General features: G+C 38.2%; 1 protein-coding gene across 3 annotated transcripts in view; it reads left to right on the top strand.

Moving 5' to 3' along the window:
- Window positions 1-1,999: 1,999 nt before the first annotated feature.
- Window positions 2,000-19,456, top strand: part of ncam1b (neural cell adhesion molecule 1b) — a 69,214-nt gene continuing 51,757 nt past the window's right edge. For all 3 annotated transcript variants that reach the window (XM_029516844.1, XM_029516845.1, XM_029516846.1), the window contains exon 1: window positions 2,000-2,272. In XM_029516844.1, the coding sequence (XP_029372704.1) occupies window positions 2,221-2,272 (52 nt within the window). In that variant the 5' untranslated portion in view covers window positions 2,000-2,220. The remainder of the gene's footprint in view (window positions 2,273-19,456) is intronic.

The raw sequence follows: 19,456 nt of genomic DNA, 5'->3' as shown, positions 1-19,456 counted from the left end.
TTGTGCAGACTAATTGAAAATTGTTTCTCCAGCTATCAATTAAAAGGAAGGAATTTGGTGGACTGGAGATTTCAAAATCATAAATAATTACATGAGCATTTATTCTCATTTCTATCCCTTAAAAGAAATCACTTGAAAATTGGTTAGTAATACAGACATTAGTTGAAACTAACAACATAACGCAAAAATAAGAGCAAGTTTGGTCAGCTTTTTCACTTCAACACAAACAGAATGAAACACTATAGTACATTCAGATGATATTTATGAGTCATCAGCTGAATCATTGTTTTCCAATCTGTGATGCTGAGGCATAGATACTGATCAAACATCCCTCCATTTCTCCAATGGCAGCTTCCCTCTCTGCTTTGTGTAGTTATTTACCAGTGAATGGATGGTTAGAAGAGTAGTACATCTGAACATTTTTGGGGTCACACTTCCTGTAGAGGTATGTTTGCAAGGAATTACTAAAGAATAATAGGTTGCAGTTAATGTGCAAATTTCACCACAATGCTTTTCAGTCAGCCTATAGATTGATTTGGATTTATTACATTTTGGCCCATTTCATCTCTCTGCTGGCCAACAGTGCAACTCAAAGGCAAACCGTACTTACAGGGTGCCAAATGCAATGGTTGTCCCCTGCTGTGCAAGCAAACAACATCCCTTCCCTTGCATATCTGTCCTCTCAGGTGCAATTCATTTTAAAGCTTAAATAAACCATGTTGCACAAGGCTCTCTTTGGTCATTGATGGAGTACATGATGGGGTGCCAGGGGAGTGTTAGACTCACAGCAGTGCTTTACAAGAGTATGATGTGATGACTGTCATTACTGGTGTTTACTTACATGTTATTGCATTTGCTTTGTTTTCAAATGATAGACTGATAGACTAGACTATTTCAATCTTCCTAGATGAGATATAAACTAATTTCAGAATGTATTTGCATTGCCAGTATGAAATTATATAGGTAAAAATCTATTAATAAATGCTTACAAACTGATGAATGAATGCTGGTTAAGCATCCCTAGAGTCTTAAAATTTAAATGGTCAAACGTTCAAGGGGAGTTTTTCATATCCGAACAAACAATTTGTTTATAGATTGCAGATTATGCTGTTGATTATTGTAATTGTGTGATCAAAGTGCTTGCTTTATCTGGCCAACTAACCAAACTGAAAGCTATTTAGCTTGCAAAGAAACACGTGACATCCACGAACTGGGTAAGGTTACAAAATTCCTGTTATGATTTATATGTAGGCAACTATGTTATAACTAAGTACAACCTATTTATGCAGCTTTAGTGACTACATCCATAACCAGTGTTTATTAATTCATTGATAAATTAATTGTTTATTTAATTAAACTCTGGATCATTTTCCCTTGTTTTGTCTTAGCCGCGTGAATTTCTAAAAAAAATAAAATAAAATAAATTATCCAGAAAAGACGGTTCTAAATGGATACCTTTCCTACTTATTTGGCGCAGGCTCTAAAAGGTCGTGTTTGAAGGGAGTTTGTGTTTTAAGTGTTTATTCTCTTCCCAAAGACGCAGAAAGAGAAGATGCAAGATATTTGCAAACAATCACGCAATGACACATTGAGACAAAAATTACCATCGAGCTAAAAGACCTGCTAAATCCTAAAAAGACACCAGCCGAGCACAAAGGAAGAGCTTGAGAAAGAGCCACAAAACAACTAGAGAACTGCGACACGACCACAGGCTGCAACTAAACCAAGACACAAAAACGGTCCATCATGTTTGCTGTGGTCGTTCACGTTTTTTGCCCTTAGTATTGCATTAGCACTTGCAACACTCCTTTTTTATTACAAACACTGTAGATATTGTGTAATTTAGCGTATTCGCAGTGATGGCCGGGGTTTCCCTCCTACACTGATCTCCTTCGAAACGCGCACTATTTAACGAGACGTTGTTTCTCTCGGCCGCGCGGACTGATCTCGGTGTGTGAGCAGGCGGAGGTTGTCAGTCAGACTTTGAACAGAGCTCTGGCGCTCATCGCCGCTAATCTCCGGCCGCTGTCTGTCATCACCGACCCGCCGCTGACACTCATCGCCGACGAGCCAGAAAAAAAAAAGAAAAGAAAAAATAACAGATACTAGGATGAACAGCATCTGAGAGGGGCCAGGAAACCCGAGGGCACCACCGGAGGGACCGAGCGGAGATTAGCCGTCAGCTTGGCCGTTTAACGTTCACGTTACTCGGGAGTTGCAATGGTCCAGTCAAGGGATGTTTTTTTAGCCTTGCTTCTCGTGAGCTGTACAGGTAAGAGAGCGACACTTTTTTTTAAAACTCCTGACTCGGGATAAATGTTTCTGCTTCCATCCCTCCATGAATATCCCGGTCCCCCCCTTGAGGACCGCAGGCATCCCTTCGCCCCCTCCCTCCCCCCCCCCCCTCAGTGTAGCAGGTGCAGCCGTAACGATGCTGCGGTTGCTGCTAATTAGCTTAGAGCCGAGCCGCCGCTGTGTTGTTTCAGCTGAACACGTCAGTCCCTTCGTGTGTCGGGGGCTGTTTTCCCCACACCAACACGCCGCTCTTTGCGTGACCAGCCCGCACGCTGGCTTTGCGTTATTGTGTGTTAAATAATAATATATGACGTATAAAAAGGAAAAAAAAGGCTTTAAAATTTGCATTAGTGTGGATTCAGACAGTGTGTAGATGGATAGTGTAAGAGAGAGAGTGTGTGTGTGTGTGGGGGGGGGGGGGGGGGGGGGGGGGGGGATGCATTCCATTTATAGTGGTGTTGTGTCGTTAGCTTCTGCCCGAATGGGACGTGTTGGTTGTTGTTGGGGGAGGATGCTGCTCTGTATTTGTAGATGCATACAGACACACACACACACACACACACACACACACACACACACACACACACTGGGTTGAGTCACGGTCTCTCAGTTAAAGGTACATTGTGCAGAATAAAGCACGTGGCATTTCTTAATGCACCTGACAGCATGCACAGGTGTGATAGTGGCACTGAGGAGGGGGCAGCTGAAAATCAAAGCCATCAAAGCTCTTTAGGGGACAGTTTTGGTTGATTGTCTCCCTGCCACAGTGATGCAAAGCAAGCACAACTGCTACTCTGAATCATCTGTTATGTAAAGCTGATGCCACGATAAAGGCTTTGAAATGGGAGCCTCATTTTCCCATGCATAAGATGGTAAAATGTGTCCTTATGTCTGATTGAGGGAGTTTTGTGTCCAATTGCGTATTTAAATAAACCTTCCGTGCCCATTTATTTGTTTTTAATACCAGCAATTTGACATGCCTGGGGCCTCTGCTAGGAATAGTACTCTAGCTACACTCAGGCTCAGGGTTTTCATGGGATAGCCTTTTAATCCTTCATGTACAATCCAGCATGTGCAGGGATGTTCCTTGGGCAGGAGAGGAAATTGCAGTGGGAGTTGAGCTCTCACTGCATTGTAATGGTAATGCAATTTTTTTCATGGATGATTTTATGTAGAAGTATGTATTTTTGAAAAGTGCTTTCTAATGTAACAGGTATATTTTAATGTATTTGACCAGTTTGGGCTCCTTGTATATTTGTGTAGTATCTATCATCACATTTTGTTGTGAAGCTGTTGGGTACTTAACTATGAATAACTGGAGAAAAGCAGCTGATTTAATTAAAGCCTCAAATGAGATCAGAAAACGATAGAAAATAAATTATAAGCAAATTACATAAAAAAAATATATGGCCATATATATATATATATATATATATATATATATATATATGGCTAGGTTAGAGGGTTAAGGGGTTAGGGTTCGGGAAAAGTTTGTAGTTGAAATAAGCCAACACCTTTCAACGTATATTCAGCATTTCTATAGTTGTTGTATTGGTAATAAACTGATGTATCAGTCAACGGATTAATTACTCATTCTTATATAAGACAGTTTTTAAGAAACAGATATATAATTTGGGTTTGGTTTTGACTTAATCCTGCATGACAAACTAACAAGTATTACCTTAAATGTATAATATTGTGCAATGCAAAGTGGCCAGTGCAGTTTTAGAGATAACACTGCATACTCATCAATTCAATTTGCACTGCCTGTTAACTTGCATGTTCAATGCTTTTGTGATATCGAGCCATCTGTATTCAGATGTTGAAAAATATTTACTACCTTTAACAGACTGGGGACTTTTTCATACAACCCAGGTGGAAAGAAAACACTTGTTTTGGATTTGTTCTATGACTTTACTGCACTTATGGGAAGAACAAGTACTTGAAAATGTCTCTTTTTTACTTTTTTGAGCAGCAGATTCAAGTAAAAAAAAAAAAAAAATCATAATCGTGGAACTGAGCAAATTAAATCAAATTTATTTATATAGCACCAAATCATAACAAAGTTTCTTCAAAGTACTTTACATTTAGAGCAGGCCTAGACCAGACTCTTTATTGGCGTATTTAGAGAGAACCAACAAAGACCCTAAAGAGATGATTACATTGCATGGCTGCAGTATATATGATTGAACAGAGATTGGAGAGGGAGTAATAATTTTACTTCTTGCTTTTCCTCTCTGCTGGCTCCACGCTCAATGGGCCTGTTAAGCCTCTTGACATAATTATTAATTGATCCTCTGGAAACTGATAAGTGGGCTATGGAATAATTTCAAGACTACAATTGCGCGATAATGGAGTATAACCCACAGAAAGCAAAGTGAGAGAAGTGAAAAGAGCTGGGAAGATAAGAGATGAGTTAATGTCCTCAACCTGTGGGGCAGAGAAAAGATTTTCAACTGTGCATCCAACCATGTGGCTCATTTTTTTGTTTTTTTTTTTTTTTAAACAGGAAAACGTTGCTATAGTTAACAGTGGGGTTGTTTGACTCAGCCTGTTACATCATCAGTCAGATCACGTGGAAATGATGACGTAGTTCCATGCTGCTCCATTTACAAAGGAAGATGGAGGCATGGCCGACAGCAGGCTGACTACCAGAAGCTTCAGACTTCTTTATGTCTGACTAAGCATTGTGAGAGCAGACATCACTGTCAAAAGCAATGGCTACAAGTTCAACAGCAGACCTCCCTTGCTTCAGGAAGATACAGCTAGTTTCCTTCATTCTCCTGCATGCCAACAGCCGATCAGTTAACTCATATACACATCATGATTGAGTGCAAAGGCCGAAGGATTGATCAGTTTGCTTCTGAAATTGCTTAGAATTGTGAAAAAGTCTTGCCACAAGTTCTCTTTGCATAAACTGAAACATTGCAACTTTTCACAACTAGCACCAAACCCAAGTGTGTTATATGAAGGCGAGAAAAGCATTGAATCTCCACTCCAGTCAATCATCTACCTTTTCAGCCGAGCATATAATGATGGCTTGGTACAGTATGTGACAGGGCTGCTAGAGTGCGTTTTACATTGGGCCAGTTATGCCAAAAAAAAAAAAAAAGTCACTATTCTATTCTGGATGTCACAGAGACCAAATCTTTTGAGTGTGGGAACAAGGAGTAACTACCCCAAAATGCATGTGCAAACTTTGACAAACTAAACTGGTCCTTGACTTAACTGTCAAGTAACACCATGCAAAATCTTGTTAAAATCAGACGGATCAATGAATTTTGGAGGCAATTAATGATTAACTTATTAGTTAATTCCCACCATAGCAGGTTAAGGGCCAAGACAATATCTTTTCAACTGATCTGTTTTTTTTTTGTTTGTTTTATTTTTTGCCATGGAAAACTGCTAAGGACAGTATCTTTTGAGAAGCCACTGCTAAGCTTTAAAGGATTTTACTGATCCAGAATTTGTTAATGATCGAAAATATACTTATACTATAAAAAAAGGAAAGAAAAAAAAGAAGCACAACTACTGGATTGGGGGACAATTTCTGTGAAACTGTCAGCCACACATGACTCAAATGTTTTTTTCTATTCTGACTCTGTACTTTCAACAGAATCATATGTTATTTTAAGTGCAAAACAGTCGGTGAAATGCCCTATGAATCAAAGTGTAGAATAATTTTTCATATCTGTTGCACTTTTTTTTTTTTTTTTTTTAATAATTTTTTTTTTAAATCTCACAGATGCTAAAGGCTTTCTTCCAGTGTTAGTAAGGAGAAATAAGGCAGGCCATAGTTTTGTTCCAGCCATTGGTACTTGACTCTTTGGTGACAGGAGTGGATCAGACAGATCCAGGTCTGCGTGAGCTGAGAGGAGATGCTTTGCCTAAGGACACTAAAAAGATGACATTATACATGCACGTGACCCCATAAAGCACAGGGGGAGGAACTTAAACATACTTTCCTAAGGGGTTGTTCACAGAGGGGGCGTAAGCTTTGGTTTAGTAGCTTTTGCAGTAATTAGATTGTGTGGTGGGAGCGTCCTTAATGTCATTCCTGTGAGATCTGAGTTATTACAGCTGGATTAATATTAGTCAAGTTAAATCTAAGGGCGTGAAACAGGTTAAACTGAGAGGCCTGGGAGGTGAACATAGTGTGCATCTCGTTACTAGAGTATCCGTACACATGGTTTCTTACCTTAATGTTGTGAACTTATTAACTTTATACTATGCCTGTTTTTCTCAATATCAGAAACATGATCTCAGACTAATCAGGAAATTAGAACAGCATGTCCTTGTCATTCATCATTTTTAAAAAAAGAGGCCAGTGCTGTGAATGCAGGATCCCTGTGGACATGTAACTGTAGATTCCTGTGTGGAACAAAAGGAGCCTGTGACAGGGTGTTGGATGTGTGTTGATTGTGTTAAGGAATTTTGTAACACGCCAGTTATGTGGCGGTCACTGTGGTACATGGATAGTATGTTTTGATTGCTGAAGGAATGCTTTATGTTGTGGATGTACAAATGACCTGTTTGTAAACAGCTGGGCCTCTTTTTGATTAAAATATGGCTGCAGTTGTTCACTTATACAGGCTGCCAGTTCCTCCTGACAATGGTAAAAACAACTTTGAATGTGGCTGTTTTACCTCCCTTTCTGATTTTCATTTAGCCAGTCACCTTCAGCTGTGTAAATGCTTGGTACTCTTGGCAAAATGTTTCACCTTTTCTCACTAGGCCATTCACTCACAAATAAAAGCTGATTTCCCCCTCTGCTTTGGTTGTTATGTACCAAGAGCACCTCCTGGCATCTTCTATGTGCCTCTCCATGTCTTACTTGGCAAAGAAGCAGGGAAAAGCAGGGCCCTTGTGACCTAAACTAAGACATCATAGCCTTCCAATACAGCCCCTGAAAGAGGAAATTGGCTTACAATCATGTCACTATCTATGCCTGAAGGAATTATATCTCAATTTAGAAAAGCTGCAGAGAAGTCTTCACAACTCAACACCTGAAAGCAAGCTTACAGTATGTCCAGTGTAAGAAAATGAGTGCATGTCTCATCTTACCATAGTAAAGCAATATGCTGTTGGCAAGGATTTAGCTTGCAACTTCTTTTATATAGTGTGAAGGGAAGCAGTGTATGTGCCTTCTCATGCGTCTATGCACATCATGGCGCATTCATTATTGAAACACTATGGGATGCATTACCATGCACAGAGCAGGGAAAATTTGGATTGCCCTGCTTCAGGCTTTATTTTTATGCAGTCACCATAGTCTCACTTTCTATAGCATGATACTTTTCTATGGCTTAGTCATTGCCTGACAATTTTGTGATACCACTGTATCAGAAAAAGAAAAACTCATGGCATGCATTAATATTATTATCAAAAATCCCCATCATTTAATAAGTAATGAGATGTTCATTCAGGAAAAAAAGTTATTTTTAATATCTAATTAGAACACAGTAAGAAGATACTCCACAAGGGAGCAGTTGCAGCTATAAACGTTTCTGATCCATTCAGGGTACAGGATCCAGTTTGAAATTATGTCAGTGATTCCTTAGATAAACTATACTTAGGGAGCCTCCACAAGTATTTTAACAGTCAGTCAAGTGAATTTGAACCCATTTAACAATTTCACATGCGACATGTTTCATCTGGTCTAAGTCATGGCTGTCGAGAGTAGCACATTGTATTCTACATGTAATCTCGGACAGACAGAACCGCTAATGCTCTATTCTAAGGCTCTTTGGCCATTGAAAAATTTGCCTACTCAAAAAAAGATAATGTCTAATAATAACTTTTTTAATACATCTATTAGCCTACAGCTACAGGGGTCAGTGAACTGTCAGATTATTCTCAAATTGATCATATTTTATGGGTACATGTTTCAGTATTAGGGTTTTTAGAGGAGTAGATGGAAAAGGAAATTTAGAAAGTGATATCCCAGGGGATGGGAATTAACCTGATTTCATCCTCATTCAAGCAGAGTAATTTAGAATTATGTAATAGACATGTCCAAAGATAGAAAGGAACCTACATGGCAGCATGGCACCTCTGAATTTTGTGTCAAGATGAATGTATGTTAAATATTGAATATTTTCATTGTTCCTTCTAATTGATAATATTTTGGCCTACAGTGAATAGTTGCTTTTATTTGCTTTATTTATTTTATTTTTTATTTGTTGCTTTCTGTTGCTTTGTAATTTAGCTTCTATTAATCAGATCAGTTATTCAGATCTACAGATTACTCCATGGTGGTAATTCAAAAGTTCAATGTGAGATCTTAACATTCACTATGACCTCGTCTATCTGGACTGTACGTGCAGGCTTGTGGTCATTGATCTCAATGAATAATGAATGAGTAAGGCCAATACACATCTCTTGACTGACATTTGCCTGGGTAATCCTCTCTGCAGTACATGGAGAGATACTACTGTTGTTAATGCCCTTCCAACAGATGGATTGTCACAAACCAATTTTCCATTTTTTCTTCACTTTGACAACCACTTCCTTTCAAATTATTATTAGCCACCTGATGTCACGACAATCTCTTTTTTCTCCAACAGAGTATCTTCACAGGGAGGGAGTGCCACACAAAGATTCACACATCCCACATCTACCACAGAGCCCATCCCTTTTCATTCACAGACACCTCAACCACTCAGATGTAACTGCTGCAGTCTTTGCATTGCAGGAAACTTCAGAGGTTATCTAACATCTAATTTTAAGGTGTTTTCATTCAGGGCACTGAACTGACAACATTTACTTGCACCCTCAGTGTCAGATGAATCTTAACATACACACGTAGTGGAAGATTCAAAGGGATTACGGTCAACTCTGAGTCAGAGGTCACTGGAGTACTACAGTTAACTCTTCAGTAACAGGGAAATGGGGGTGGATTATAGTTTCTTCTGAAATGTTAACGGCTGTTTTGATATTGTTGACTATATAACAGTGTCCTTGAACAGGTAGAACGGCAACATTTATGGGATGTTTTCAGCATCGTTTCCCCCCTTGAAACCTGCTTAGGGTGGTGGAAGTTAGCTCAACTCTTTTGTCAAAGCTGCTATTCACCTCTTTTTTTTTTTTTTTTTTTAAATGGGAGATTCAGTCAGTTTTTGACCCTCTGACATGATTAAAGGGTCATTTCAAGTCAAGGGTTATGTCTGGAAGAGGTACATTTCCTCTGTTATCCTGGCCAGCTCATTTTCTCCAGGTTTTGTCTTATGACTCACATTTGCTATTTTAGGCTACAGTAAATACAATGATGAAAAAAATAAATTATAAAAAACAAAAAACAAAATCTAAATTAGTTGACACACTTAGGACTATTTTGGGTAGATCATAATACCTGACAGCAGCACATCCACCACAGACTGTAGATAGTGTTTGGCACAGAACTATTAAGCTTCTTACAGCTAGCTCAACTAGCCTACTTACCCTAAGTTGTAGTAGTAGTCAGTTGGGTCCATGATAGAAAATTTTAGTTAGTTGATTTGCAATTTGGTACAGTGCATCAATATTATTTAAAATGCAACTTTCCACCCAACTATGTAATAAAATGCATATATGATTGATAAATTATAAACCTGTCGTTAACAACAGGACTTTGTTGAAAGGTGTAACTGGAAGGGTGTAATTTCAGAACTATTGGACTGGTTATTGTAATTCATTAATTTCCTGCAACCTATCTGTTAGCACGATACACCAAGACATAAAATGCACAGTGCTGGCATGTTGAAATCTTGGCTCCATTGAACTGTGATTCAAAGCAAAGCTAACAAACTCTAAAGGGTTTACAGGTTTGCCCCCATGTGTAGTTACAAGCTTTGGGGGTTGATCAAGATGTAGGTGTTTACTGCGTTACTCTGTGATATAATAACTTGTGAAGGTGTCTTAGTTTTGATCAACAGCTCTCTCAGGTGGCTGTGCTGCATACTCAATCCCACTTACTTCCACTCCAGCTCCAACATTTTGCCAAATCTGGCTTCAGTAACTGACAAAGATGTCAACTAACTTTAAATCTAAATCCAGACTGTGAAAAACACCTTGCATTTTACCTTTTGAAAACTGTGAGAGCCAAGAATAATCTTCATGATGGGCAACATAGAACATTTAGGTTAAAGCCAATATAAGAAAGGCACTAATGAGCCAAGGCTGAGGGAAACTCATTTCTTTGTCCCTGCAACAAGAGAACTTACCAGTTGGTCCAGTGGGGCTGGAACTGGGGTGACAGTGTGAACCATCATTACATTGTGCCTTTCCATACTAACCATGAATTTGCTGCTTCCAAACTGACAAGGACACTACTTTGTTGGAAACTGACCATTCAAAGAAAAAATAAAACATATACAATTAGATAGTATATTACATGATTGAATTTCTAAATTTATAAATTTTCAAAGCTCTTTGGACCAAATTTGGCTGACTGAACATATATAGATGAGTAATAAATTATTAAGTGGCTGCACTAGAAACAGAAAGTTGGTTTGACTTAAGATTAAGAACACTTTATGTTTGCTTCATGAGCAAATCACTGTGAACAGAATATATTCTTACCACAATGAAATGGGTTATTTTCACATTTTCATACACTGACTTGTACCTGTAACACTTGTTACATTAGAATGACACATATTTGTGATTTATAACTCATGAAACAGTGTAACTCCTGGCAATTAGCTTATACTGTTTTGAATGTCACCAACTTAAGCAGTATCATTAAACAGTAAAAAACATAAAATGATCATGGTAAATTTTACAGCATTTGTACAGTATTAGTTAATGCTGATCTTTAATTACAGCTTTGCTAAAAATCATGAGTAAATGCTGCATGAACTAAACTGCTTTACTTCAGGTTAAAGCCGCTACCTACTAATTTTTTATGTATTTAATCTAAATTGATCACAATTTACAAAACGGAGATAAAGGGCAGCAGATGAGTTTCAGAATTATTCACCTTTGAGAAAACCGATATGGCAAATGTCATAATAAATTGAATAGCAGGTCAAGATTGAACAAATGAAACTATGAGTTGAATTTTTAGAGGTAGTATAGCGTAAGTAAAGCTCCTGATATTGATCATAATACCCCCTATATTTATTGATTGTTGATCTTAACAAAACTTGTGAGAGGATAAAAGAGAAACAACACAAGATGTACAAGATTACAAATCTGAATAAAATGCAGAATCGTGTAAGATCAGTATCCCCTTGTTCAACACAGATGAACAAAACAAAAATCTAAGTATTGTCTATCCTATGGTGCAATCTTTTTAAACCTCACTTTTTCTTTTTTTTTAAACAAACTTGCACTGTCTGTTTGGCATCGTGTCTGCTTGTCTGTATTGATATTTTTTTTTGCCATTTTTCTCATGCCCTCTCCTTCAAAGATCTCTCAGTATGACTCATTGACTTCCACTGCCTGAAAGCTGTCTTGCTCTCTTTGCCAGCAGGAGCCGGATGTGTCATGAACCCCTTTGTGCTTCTTTTCCATGGATGCCATACAGTGCAAAGTCGGAGGACAGGACATCTGAGGCAAATGAAGTATCTCAGATCAGCAGTCATAGTGACAGGGCCCGTGTAAAAAAAGTGCATTTGTGCACGATTAAAATGGCACCAAAACACGAATGAGCATTACTGCTGTCCAAAGATAATTGTCATCATTGCCAGTATTCTAAACACTAATGAGTACTGATAACTATCAATCTGCAAATTAACCCATTCAAACCTGAAGTTTAAAAAAAAAAACAACAACACCAACAAAATTTTGAAACCTAGAAACTGTTTAAAAACAACCTCCTAAAATATGAGTTTTCTGACGAAGTTTAGGACGGACTAATACATGAATTAAAAAGTGTTGGAGAGCTTGAGTCTTTTACTTTCATTGTAAATAGTTGCCTTTGCTTGGAAATTGTTGACACTTTATTATTATTATTTTGTAAACCAGGAAATGATTTAGAATAAAAGCTGATACTTTAAGGTTAAAATTTTGGTCTTAACTTCTATTTTGTGTCTCCATCTGTCTAAGAGGTTGAGAAAAAAAGTTTTAGTAGCAGCACTGCATCAGGTGAATTTTTACCTGGCTTGCACATCCTTCTCCCCCCTCCTCTCCTGACATGTCTCACACTGAATCTTTACTAGCTGGTTAGCAGCCTAGCAGGTTTAAGTCAATGCCCGAATCTTCTAAAAAGTTATGCTAGTTGTTTTCAGCCCAGTAACTGCTTTAATCTTCTTTCTTCCTTCATTCATAAGCCATTGTCTGAAATCAAACTGAAAATATAAACCATAACAGGTTTGCCTCAGTGAGAAAAATTTCAGTGAATCACAATTCATTTCATTGGTCACGTCCTAAAAATGACAATCAAATACTATGTGTGTGTATCACATCCTGGTCCCAGAGAAGCGCACAACGCAAATAATAAATAAATAAATTCCAACCCAAACTCTGATAGGCTTTCATGGTGCTAACACCATAGTCCTCAGTTTGTTTTGTTTTTTCCCCTGCCAAATACACTTTGTAACCTAAGGAGGCTTTGTGTAAGAACAAAACAAAAGCTTATAAAGAATGCAGGGACTGTTTTACGAAAGGAGTCCCTGCATTCTTTAATAATGGAACATAATTAGAAATAGAATTTATATGGGTTTAAAGAAGCAGTGACTGTGCTGCTTGCATACTATTACAGAATAGTAATAGTCCACTCTATTCTCAACAACATACTGGTGACTCGTACGGCTACTCCCACTGGAGATCCTTCACAACAACCACCATTAGTAGGGAGAGGGGATATGCCTGTGAAGAGCTGTTTTCTACCTCATGACAACACATGGGCACTTTCTCTGCCTGAGTGGCTACAGTTGCACACAGGTTAAAACACATTTTGACTGAACACGGTCAGAGTGCTGTTTCAGAAATGGTTGTAAGCCGCCATGCTGGAGCTTTATGGATGTTTGACATCAGCTTTTTTGGTATTCATAGTATTGTATGCCTTACTGTACCACATTTGAAATTGTTTTCGCAGAAAGTTTTGGGTATCATGATTTAATGCGGAGGCTGAGTAGTTATGTTGCAATACTGAAACTATTAAGCATTGCTTATTTCCTTCTTGTCTTCCAGAATCATTGGTACTCGTTACAAGCATCTCAACATGTCTGTCATTATCAGAATTCTTCTTACTGTTGGGTTATGTGATACCTTTTGGGTTTTTAATTAGTAAGAAAGCGGTATGTTGGCCAGTCGCAACAAAAACTGATTTTAGTTTTTGTTGTAGCAAGTCCAGGGGTTGTTTGATTGTGGCTGCTAATTTTCTTCTTTAATTGTCTTGCATTTTGTTTGCTTTAATTATCTTTGGGATGTTTATATATTGACTGAAATCTGTGGTAAATTTAATTTGTTTGTATTAGTTTATAAAATTCCCAAAATGCATACTTACATGTCAAGACAAAAATCAAGACCTGAAGTCCAAGCTACTCTCTTTAGACCTCCATGATAAAATGTTGTATCAAGGGACACGTCTTGATAGTGCATGTTGATGACAAAATCAAGTTATTGACAAGGCTTCTAACAGGAGGGACAGGTTTGAACTAAACTGAACTGAACTTTTCTTGGGTCACCCAGCCTGTCTGTGAAGAGACCTGCAGATGGCAGTTGATAGAGGCTCCTCATGATTGAGCTCAAGAGGATAGCCCAGAAATAATGAGATAAGCCACCTAAATCCAGGTGTGCAAAGCTTTTCAAGACTTGACTGTAAATACTCAAAGCTGTAATTAAGGTAATTTAATTGAATTGGGTTTGAATACTGCTGTAAATTAAAGATAAGACTTTCTGATTAATACTAATTTAAAAAAAAAAAACATGTAAAACATGTTTTCCCTTCTAAACATAGTGCCATGATATTATGTAGTGTTAAATGTTAAGTTAGTTAAAGTTTTACTTGCTGTTGCTTGTTATTAGCTACATAGTCTTCCCAAATTATGGATGTGGTACATAATACAGTATTTACAGTGAAACACAGTATGTACTGCAAGCATGAAACATTCCCATAGAACTTACTTAGAAAATGAACTTGGAGTAATGCAGTGTTGAAATCCTTTTGCAACATAAGAAATTGTGCCTGATGGGCTCTATTTTGGAGCTGCTGCGTTGCATTGGGCTAAGATAGTGTAAGGTGACTGACTTTGGTCTGTGTGTCTTAAAGAGATTTTATTTAAATAACCTTAGGAGAGATACTCCCCTAAACAACAATTTCTGCACACAGACTGAGTAATTGCACTGAAGATTTCAAATTCTTCGGTTAATGCGCAGTTTTGATAGACTTTAACTGTGTCTGTTGCCAACAGTAGACTAATACCCATGAAGTAAAACCCATTTGCATTGGTTGATTATGCAAAAATCATAAACACACAGCAGATATAGTACCTGATTTAGTGCACGACTGAAATAAATTGTCATAGTACAGGTGTTCCTTATAATCTGACAACCATACTGCATTCAAGTATTTACTAATTGTCTTAGCTTGGTAATGTTTGTTGGTTGGAATGATTTTTTGGTCTGTTTAACAATGACTGTGGCTATTTGTTATGCAAAGGTGTTTTAATAATGATCGAGAAAAAAAAGTGTCTGCATTTTCCAGCATGTAACTTGTTAGGCTAACATTGATTAACATTGACAAACACAGAGTCATCTTTTTTTCCTACTGTTATCAAGATAATATAAACCCCTAGAATCAGTGGAGAAATGGAAATGTGCTTTTTATCCAGAAAAACCACAGTGGAAAGGATAATTTGGAAAGTGTCAAGTGAGCACTTGTCATGATCCTGTGGTTGCAGAAGCAGAAATGCTCTCTTTAGATAATGTCATGTGCAGAAATACTTTCTTGTGAGAAGATTTTCCAACTCACAGTCATACTCTGTTGTGTACACTTGCATTGCACTCTCACTTGGTTATTCTGGTTATTATGTGAACAATGTTTGAGATTACTAAAGGCCACACTACTCATATGCCCATTGCTAAGTTAAACCAAAACATAAGTTGGTAGTGATTATTTCAGAACAGAATGCCTCCCAATAAACAATGTGTTCTGGTAAAAGCAAAAGGCCTAATTGAAAATAAAATTAATCATCCAGCCGTACTACCCACAGACTGATAAACTCATAATTATGTTAAATTTTTAAGATCCCTGGTTTAGACATGAGGAAATTTAGACAATGTACTATCCAATGTGATATCACAATGTGATATCACGTAGATGTCAGGCTGCAACTCATTTTACAAATGTTTAATGAAAACTGTTAAAAACTGTTCCAGAATGTAATTCACAATTTCTCCAATGCCTTAATTTGCTTGTTTAGTTAGACTAATTTTCCAGACGCTTTAAATATTCAGTTTTCCTGACAAATTTATTTTGATATTGCAGCCCAATGGATTCACAACAGAACATTCAATGAACCATAGCTCACATGTGGCTACTGTCTGGCTTTACCTTGGGCTGAAAGTAATGAAGGGATCGGTTGTAACCACAGGGCTTAAGTCCTTATTATCTCAAGGTCAAACAAATGAGGTCCATTAATGCCTGTCAATATAGAATATATAGAATCACTGCCAATTCAGTGACTGTACAAACGTGCAATGCCAATCAGTTGTGTGTTAAACATTATTTGCTGCTGTCAAAGTAGCCTCCTGGAAAAACCATTAAAAGGTGTACATGACCCTAAAACGCATGCCCACTGGTAATGAAATCAATCTAGGCCACTTATCTGAAACTGGCACGTATCATGCATATAATGAGCAGGCATAAAATCAGGAAAAAGGCATTAACCCACTATAATTCATCACCAGGCTGTTTCTAAGTGCCTAGATTAATGGCAATAGTCTTTCCTCCCTGTGGATGCCTCTGCAGATTCTAACCCTAAGGAATAGAGCAGTCAACTCTCTGGAGGCTAGCCCTGTCCCAGTGTCTATTTATAAAGTCTAGGCTCTGATTGGCCGGTAAGGTGTATGTGGTAGCTCATGTTGTGTCATAAGGTGCCTGTGTGCCATCTGTCGCCCTCAGTGGAGCTGTTGCGAAGACAGACCACACCTAGTCAGTCTGTCTCAGAATGCAAAACACAACCTTGGGCTTTCCTTGCTCTTTTGCATTGACAACTATATTACAAACATGAGGGGAATGCAGGATTCAGCTTAACAATTAGTGCTTTTAATTAAACCAAAAGAGTATTTTCCTCAAAGTCTTTTTTTTTGGGGGGGGGGGGGGGGGGGGGCAATTAATTGCATTCTTAAATATATTTTGACTGCGCATTGGATTTAGAGAAAAGAACCCCTGCCCAACCCATGCCAAGAGTAACCATGAGCACTTTCAGTATCAGGTGTGGTAACTGGCTGTTTCAATCATTGTTTGCCTGGTGAAAGTCTGGACTAGATGCCTCACTAAAAGTGCTAAATAATCAAATCACAATTGTGTCTTGGCTATCTTGAAAATAATGCAAAAGAAAATGCTACTTAAAAATGTCCCTCTGAATAAACCTCATCCTTCTTAAGCCTCTGTTACAGTACGTATCAAGTACTTGGCAACCCACCTACCAGCGTTTTCTTTGGGTGCTGCACTTTGTCTCTCCAGAATTCACTCTTAAGTGTTATCCTGAAATTGCTATCCCCTTGTGTACCTTAAGGTGTCTGTAGACCACTGATAAGTTTTGACTTATCAAATATTTCTCAGGCTTTTACTCATTGCATATTGTGAAAAGTTTATTATTTTACTGCCTTGGTAGTTTGCTAAAAAAAGGGAAGGGGTATACAGGACACCAAATAAAATCTATTAGCAATGTGTGCCACATTGAGCCTGGACGGTTTTGTCCAAAAAGGACTTGACTGGGCATAGTGTTGGTTAAGAATGCAAATGTCTGGCTGTGATGGCTTAGAACAATTAGATATGGCACGGATTAATGAGGTATATCAGGGATGGCCTTGAATAACATGGATGTGTAACGGAAGCACAGTTACACATCCAGTGCCCTCATCAGAGTGGCTAGACACTTTGTATTTTGTAAATAATCTGAGAATTTGAGAACTCAAAAGTGGTATACTGCTAGAGTGATAAATTCAAAAAACTAACTGCAATCAATTTTTTCCCATGCTATTGCTATCCATGCAATTTACTACATTCCCTTGAGAGTTTTCTTTATGTGAATGTGGTTAGCTGTGTTACCTAGCAATTTAATGTTGAAACTATAAAGAAATTTGTATTTTATTTTATTTCTTTTATGTTATGCAAACAAATTTACACTGGATTTTGCCTTTTGCCATTGCCCTTAAACAAGGTGCTGGCCTCAAACTGCTGCCTGTCTCCAGGCACTGCATTGTCATTTCCCAGTCCTCCGAGATAGGATGGGTTACATTCAGAGGATAAATTTCTCCAGAGGAAAGTATAACGGATTTTATACAGGATAAAACAAATGTATTCCTTAGAAGGGCATAGATGACAGTTGTGTTATGATCAAATGGTTTTATTCTTATGTGTAAGACACTGATTTTCCAGCAAACATGGAAGACCAAGATGAATTGAAATGAAGCCATTTCAGTGGCAGTAGGAAAGAAATCCTAGAGAAAGATAATATTATGGAGCAAATATGCAACCCATTCCTCAGTCTGGGAGGGCAAATTATGCTGTTTTGTGCAGGGTATCTGGCTGATTGTTCATAATGAAAACAGAGTTTTGGCTTTTTTTTTTTTTTTTAAATTACAATTGATGAAAAAATTGTTGGCACACGGTATGGGGTGATGTGGGCCTTAGTAATTACTCAGAAAATATTTAGGAACAAAAAGGTCATGCAGAGCAAAACTGCATGAATGCTTTTCTTTAAACAAAATAAAGCACACCCCATGACCTGACCTCACATAAGCAGATGAGGATGGATGGATGGAAAATAGAATACAATCATGTATCTCCTTACTTTGCTAGGTGATATGAAAAAGACAATAAAAATAGATATTGTTAGAGTCTCCCAGATGATAAAAAGGTAGTGACTTTCTACAGTACTTGTCAGTTCCTTTGTTTTACAATCCATCTGTTTGGTGTGACTCAGAGCTGTAACCCAGCTTGTTTCCAGTGCCGTTTCATCTTCTAAATTAAGTCAGGAACATTGTGAAAAATTCAGTGAAGAGATGAGCAGATACAGGCTATGATGTCAAACCTGGTTACTCCCTTCTTCAATAAATGTATTCTGTGTTTTCAGATTTTCTTCCTGCGTTTTATTGTTTTGGTTCTTTACATGTAGTTGCCTTTAAACCAGTATTAGTTAGGATAAGTGCACAGAGTCACCTGGGAAATAACAGTTTATTTATTTATTTATTTTTCCTGAGCCAATATAAGGGACAGTTAATCTGAAGCCTGCTTGATTCACAGCCCCTGTTTTGTTTTGATTTGACTGGCTTTCAGATAGAGAAAATGTACTGTGGTCAGCAGGGACAGAATCTGACGATTGGAAAAGAGCAGCTGAGGCATCATCATCTTGGCTGTTGTGGTGGATGACCCTTGTTTATTTACTGGCAAAGACAAATTTTACTGGCATTTCATACTTGGCAGGTGTTAATTTTAGAGTCTGTTAGTATGGGAGGTGGGACATCGTCGTCTGATTGACTGCTTGTGGGTGATGTCCAAATGCTCAACTGCAGCCAACTGTTTCCATGCCAGCAAGCGAGGGAAAAGACATGACCATGGAGAAAATTGTCCAACATTTCTCAGATCATAAGATGGATTTGGGCTTCTGTCGACCTGCCTGTCTTCCTTCTGTCAATGTGTTCACAGAATTATCTTTCTCGGTTATGTAACCTTGATAAAGACACGCTCATGTCAGTTTGTATTTTCATTAGTGCTTGAATGCAATTAACATGTGATCTGCCCTAATCTGTAATGGGTCCACAACGTTTTCCTCCATTCATAAATAACTCCAGAAGTGGCTGTGCACACTGTCATCCTACTACATAATGAGTACTCAAGTGCTACTCTCCCTCTCTGCCCTGCCCCTGGCTCTCTCTGGCTGTATCTGAAATGGTGCATTCCCTCCTATTGATCCTTTTCCTGGTGGAGTCACAGGCAGGCTTATCCGGCTCGTCCCAGCTTGTCTGCCTTCTGAATGGACGCACAGAGAGAGCTGTGTGCATGTGC

Source organism: Echeneis naucrates, chromosome 13 (assembly GCF_900963305.1).
Source record: "Echeneis naucrates chromosome 13, fEcheNa1.1, whole genome shotgun sequence".
NCBI classification, from domain to species: domain Eukaryota; kingdom Metazoa; phylum Chordata; class Actinopteri; order Carangiformes; family Echeneidae; genus Echeneis; species Echeneis naucrates.
Note: the sequence above shows the minus strand (reverse complement) of the source record. Positions and strands in the feature narration are given on the sequence as shown.